At 58.8% G+C, this 5,654-nt stretch overlaps 1 protein-coding gene across 1 annotated transcript; it reads left to right on the top strand.

Moving 5' to 3' along the window:
- The first annotated feature begins 57 nt into the window (after nucleotides 1-57).
- Nucleotides 58-5,445, top strand: TAGLN (transgelin). The gene is made up of 5 exons (XM_043900067.1): nucleotides 58-214; nucleotides 3,652-3,843; nucleotides 3,964-4,141; nucleotides 4,417-4,519; nucleotides 4,867-5,445. The coding sequence occupies exons 2-5, from the start codon at nucleotides 3,664-3,666 to the stop codon at nucleotides 5,009-5,011; spliced, it is 606 nt and encodes a 201-aa protein (XP_043756002.1). The 5' UTR covers nucleotides 58-214; nucleotides 3,652-3,663; the 3' UTR covers nucleotides 5,012-5,445.
- The last annotated feature ends 209 nt before the right edge of the window (nucleotides 5,446-5,654 follow it).

Here is a 5,654-nt window from a genome sequence, read left to right on the forward strand (position 1 = left end):
CAAATATGGAGCCTGTGTGGAGTCACTGGGGGAGCCGGGGGTGGGGAAGGAGCCAGTTTCCTCTGGCCGGGAGCGGGCCGGGGCGAGTCAGCGGGGGGGAGGCTGACATCACCGCCGTGGCAGCCCTTTAAACCCCTCACCCAGCCAGCGCCCCATCCTGTCTGTCCAAGTCCAGACAGAGCTCACGCCTTCCCGAGAGCCCCGAGGAACCCCTGTAAGTGCATTTGTTCCGGGACTGGAGGGGAGTTGAGCTGGGGCTCGGCAGTTGGCGGTCGCAGTGGGTGTATCGCAGGCAGGACTCTCAGGCTCCCAGGCGGGGGGAAGCCCACCCTCTTGAGTGTGCACTCCCCACCTCCAGCTGTAGAGGTGGTCCTAGCTTGCTGGGTGAGAGGGGGTTACTAGAGTCCAGTACCTCTTAGCCTGGGCAGCCTTGAACCCAGTTGAGATACCCAGGGAGACTTGGCTGGTGCAGAAGGGTTGATGGTGGAAACCTGGGAAACTGGGGTCAGGGAGGTACCCCATTTTCAGCCATAGTCATCTTATGTGTGGTGTGATGGGCTCAAAGGTGGAGTCGGTTTAGACTCAAGGCTTGTCTGCTATCCAGCCAGGCCAGGAGGATGTCGGAGAAGGTGAGGGGGTGTGTGGTACACCAGGGCTGGAGCGAAGTGTCCCTCTGTTGGGTCCCCAGGAGCAGCCTAGGAGAGGCCCTGGGTAGCCACTGAGGAAGTGGGAAGGACCACAAAGCTCTTGTCTTCTGGAACTGGCTGGGTGGCAGGATGCGGGGACAGTAAGAGACCCGCCTCTCCAGGCACGAAGCTGCCTCCATGCCCTGGGGGGGAGGTCACCCACCAGCAGAGGGTTGGGTGGCCTGCCAAGAGCCTTGGTGTGATGGCCTGGGTGGTGCAGACAGGGCCAGGCAGGGCCTTCCCCTGAGATCTGGCTTTTCCTTTAGTGGTTTTTCAAAGGGTAGGTGGGTAGGACAGGTCTCCCCTGACCCCAGAATTTAGTCAAGCCACAGCTCCTGGGCTTGTCCTGAGTACTGTGTTTTGTTTTATCTGAAGACTGAGGGGCACAGCTGTCCTGCAGAGTACCCTGGTTTTCCGGGTTCCTGCTGGGAGGAGCTGCCCCCGCCTCTTGGCAGCTGGGCTTGTTTTTTTTCTCCGGGGAGGGTAGGCTGATGGAGCCACAGGGCCAGGGTGGGGGGTCGAGGCAGAGCCCCAGGCTCCCTGTCCATTCTGTGCTAGGAGCCTTTGCCTAGAAAGACCCTGGGGGGGCCGCTCTCTCTTCTCACCCCTCCCCTCCCCAGAAGCTCCAAGGTGGGCCTGGAGAGGTTTTTGTCAGAGGCCTGGCAGGATTCTTCTTGGAACCCTCCACTTTCAGACTCTCCACCAGGAAGGAGGAGGGTGGGGGTGGGGTATCTTTCATCCCCCTCCCTGGTTCTGATCAAAATCCGAATGTTGTCTCTAGATCTCGGGGCTGCAAGTTTGTGTTCTTGTCCCTGTGACCTTGCCACCTAGACTGTCCCGAATCTCCAGAGTCTGGAAGCTGGGGGTGGGAGATGCACTTGGCCCCTGTTCCTCATGGGCCCAGTGTGAAGTCTGGGGGGTGGGGAGGGGCAGAAAGGGGGGAAGAGGGGAGGGAAAGGCAGGACTTGGGAGGTGGGGGGTGGGGCCTGGACCGTGGGGGTGCCTCCTGCCTGCCTGGGATGGTGCGGGGAAAGCTGAGAGAAGGAGGGAGGGTGGGAGGCCTGGATGAAGGATAGGGGCTGAAATCCCCTGGCCCCAGCTGCGGGTGTGTCTTGACCCCAGTTCTTCGCCCAGGAGTCCTTGGGAAGCAGGGATGAGACACAGCGGGGTGGGGAAGGGAGGGACTTGGCCTTTGGGTTCTTTGGCATTGCTGGCTGGGATGCTCTGAGAACCACATCCTCGGAGGTGGTCCAGCCCGCACTTTACAAATAAGGAAGCAGACTCAGGGAGAAGTGAGGGGCCAAGTGGCTGGAATTTAAAGGAGCCTTTCTCTTGTTTTCTTCTCTCAAACTTTGCAATCCTCTCAGGGAATATGATTATGAAGAGGGGTGGAGGCTGGAGCAGGAGAAATTCTGTTTTTACCACTTGGTCAGGGGCTGGCTTTCTTGGGTCACTATCAGGAGACCGGCTCTGGGGGCAAAAGACTAACGTTTTGAGGAGCTCCGCTGAGGGACAGGCCATGTGTTGGGTCGTCACAGACAGGGCCTCCTGGAAAGTTCTCAGTTCTCTGGGGTAGATACATTATCCTCCCTGCACAGACGGGGCATGAGAGCTCAAGAAAGCCGTCAGCCATGGAGAAGGAAGGGCCGGGCAAGTGGGTTTTGGCAACTTACCTGGGCCCCTGTGAAGTGATGTCCACTGCCTCCTATGGGAGTGGGGAGGAAGAAGGGCTCAGCTCTGACAGGAGAGGGAGTTGGGAGCACACGGTACTGACCGCCTCCATCCTCAGACCTTTCTCTCCCTCCCAACCTCTGACTTCTCGGAGGCCAGGGGATGGGCTGGCCTCATTTGATTCCTCTTTCAAAGGACTCTTCTGGTGAGTTCTGGCGCCACGTGGTACCTGAGGCCAGCTCAGGTGCCTCCTGACCGGCCACACCCAAGCCTGCCCAGCAGCCTCCCTGCTTGGCCCTGCTCCCTGCCACTTGTGGGCGCTCCTGAGTGTGGCCAGCCCCGGGCCCTAGGGTCACAGGTTGGGGAGGGCTTCCCTGCTCTGCTTGGCAGATGCTGGGCTCACGTCCCCGGAGAACTCTGGCTTTGTGGTTACGCAAGCTTCCACAGTGGTGAGAGCCTGCGGTCACCAGGCAGGGTGGTGGGGGTACCAGCTGGCGGCCCCCACGCATCTGGCTCCCCTGGGGAAATGCAACTTCTTGGCCAGAAGCTCCGGGGCTTTGCTGGCTTCCTAGCCCTTACCAGGGGTGGGGAAGCTTCAGCCTCTGTAGCTGTCGGCTGGAGGCTGAGCTGAGCTGGCAAAGAGCTGGAGTTTTGGGGTTCCTGCTTCTGGGAGAACTGAGAGTTGGAGGGACCCCCATAGCTTCAGGCAGAGGCACCAAACCACCTCACACCTCACTGGACAAAGACATCTGTTGGCTTCATTTTGAGGGTCAACGTGGTCTCTTCCAAAAGACCTCTCCAGTGCCTCTGTCACCAATCTTAGCAAAGAAAGGGTGCTGTAGACCAGGGATTGTCAAACCCATAAATGCAGCCTGTCATCTGTTTGTGTAAATAAAGTTTTATTTGAACCCACCCATGCTCACTTGTTTACATATTGCCCAAAGCTGCTTCGATGCTACAATGGCAGGACTTTATGGCCTGCAAAGCCTAAAATATGACTGTCAGTAAAATGACTATCTGGTTATTTACCAAAATAGTTTTCTAACTCCTGCTCTAGACTGCCAAAGATCTAGTCTCCAAGTTCAGAGAGGCTTCCTGGACTGAGGGTATGAGCTAGCCCAGGTGAGTGCCGTGGAGACAAAACCAGGAAGCAAGGGGAGGCAGAGAAAGAGCTAGGGTGGTCTCCCCACTCCCCCGACCCTCAGAGCTGGAAGACAAGACCTGCCAGGCGCCGGTGACAGCAGAGCCGTTCTGACTCCCTGACCCCCTCCCTCTTCTGCCTGTGTTGCTTTAGCTCCCCGCCAACATGGCCAACAAGGGTCCTTCCTATGGCATGAGCCGGGAAGTGCAGTCGAAAATCGAGAAGAAGTATGACGAGGAGCTGGAGGAGCGGCTGGTGGAGTGGATCGTAGTGCAGTGCGGCCCCGATGTGGGGCGCCCCGACCGTGGGCGCCTGGGCTTCCAGGTCTGGCTGAAGAACGGCGTGGTGAGTGACACCTGGGCCAGGGGCCAGGGGTCGTGCCATTGTGCCAGCGTCAGGGGGCAGGGCCCCCCACCCCCACCCCCACCCCCAGCTGAGTGCTCAGCTGCCTTCTTCGTCTGGCAGATTCTGAGCAAGCTGGTCAACAGCCTGTATCCTGATGGCTCCAAGCCAGTGAAGGTGCCCGAGAACCCGCCCTCCATGGTCTTCAAGCAGATGGAGCAGGTGGCTCAGTTCCTGAAGGCCGCTGAGGATTATGGCGTCACCAAGACTGACATGTTCCAGACCGTTGACCTCTTTGAAGGTAGAGAGAGGAGAGGGGTGGACGAGGCAGGTGGACAGGAAGCGGAAGCAGGGATGAGGGATGATCAAACCTGCCACGATGACGGGTCTGCACCGCAGGAGTGGCACACACCAGGAGAATCCCACACCCACGGTGGGATCTCTGCGTCCCCTTCAATTTCAGGACCACCTTTGCCCCTGGCTGGCCATCTCTCTGGGGGGCACAGGCTGGCTCTGCCTTGGGTTCTGTTTACACAGTCCTAAAGGCTGTCCCCCCTCCCCTCCTCCTACTCACAGGCAAAGACCTGGCGGCGGTGCAGAGGACCTTGATGGCCCTGGGCAGCTTGGCGGTGACCAAGAATGATGGACACTACCGTGGAGATCCCAACTGGTTCATGAAGTATGTGGCCACCAGGGGTTCCCTGCACCCTAAGCTTGGGTCTCTACAGGAGGTGGGCTGGCTGGTTAGTGCAGCGATTACAGGAAGCAGAAAGCCAAGAAAGGTACACAGTTGAAGGTCTAGGGTGGGGGTAAGTGGGTCCGTGGTACATCTTGGCTCCTCCCTTTCTACCCTCCTATCTGAGCCAGTCTTTCCAGCCTGTGCTGCGGGGCAGCTACAATAAGGAAATGAGAGCAGTGAAACGCAGGAGGGGATGGCATCGGGCTAGGAAGTTAACAGAGGAAACCAAAGGCAGGTGGAAAACACACAGTCCCGGCAAGTCTTTGTCCTGGTTCCTCCTCTCCTAGGAAAGCCCAGGAGCATAAGAGGGAATTCACGGAGAGCCAGCTGCAGGAGGGCAAGCATGTCATCGGCCTACAGATGGGCAGCAACAGAGGGGCCTCGCAGGCTGGCATGACGGGCTACGGGCGGCCCCGGCAGATCATCAGTTAAGAGGGCGAGGGCTGGCGTCCAGCCCCGCCTTTGCCCAGCTCGCTGGCCACAGCATCCTGCCTCGCCCGCCTCACACACAGCTGTGTAGTTCCTTCAGCCCCGGCCAAGCTTCGAGGCTCTGTCACTGAGCAAAGGTGACTGCACTTGGGCAGCTCGCCCCCACCCCTCAGCCTCAGCCCAACTCCTGACCCCAAAGCACTGCTCCCCCGGCCCGCCTCCCAGTTGCCCCACCAGCTCTGCCGTGTCCCCATCCTGGGCTGAGCAGGGGAGACGTGGGCTGGCGGTAGCCTGGGTGTGGGCAAGTCCACTGTCCTCCTTGGAAGCAGATGCTCATAGAAGGAGACCCAGCCCAACCTCCCCCCCTTTTTTTTTGCTGGAATATTTGGGGGGTTGAAATTCAAAAAGAAAAAAAATATACATAAATTTTTTTCTCAGGCCTGGCTGCCAGAGTCTGATTTGCCCTAGTCGCTTCAGTCCTGGTTCCAGGAAGTCTGAGCGGGGAACAGGCAGGCAGCTCGGGTTCTCGTGTTCCATGATTTCAGGGGGTGAAATGAGGGGCATGGATGACAGTTCTGAAGGGAAAGGGGCAGCGTGGCGACTTGTGTTAGCTTTGGGAAGGTGGCCGAAAGGAGTGGGCAGAGGG

This window comes from Cervus elaphus, chromosome 1 (genome assembly GCF_910594005.1).
Source record: "Cervus elaphus chromosome 1, mCerEla1.1, whole genome shotgun sequence".
Classification (NCBI taxonomy): Eukaryota; Metazoa; Chordata; class Mammalia; order Artiodactyla; family Cervidae; genus Cervus; species Cervus elaphus.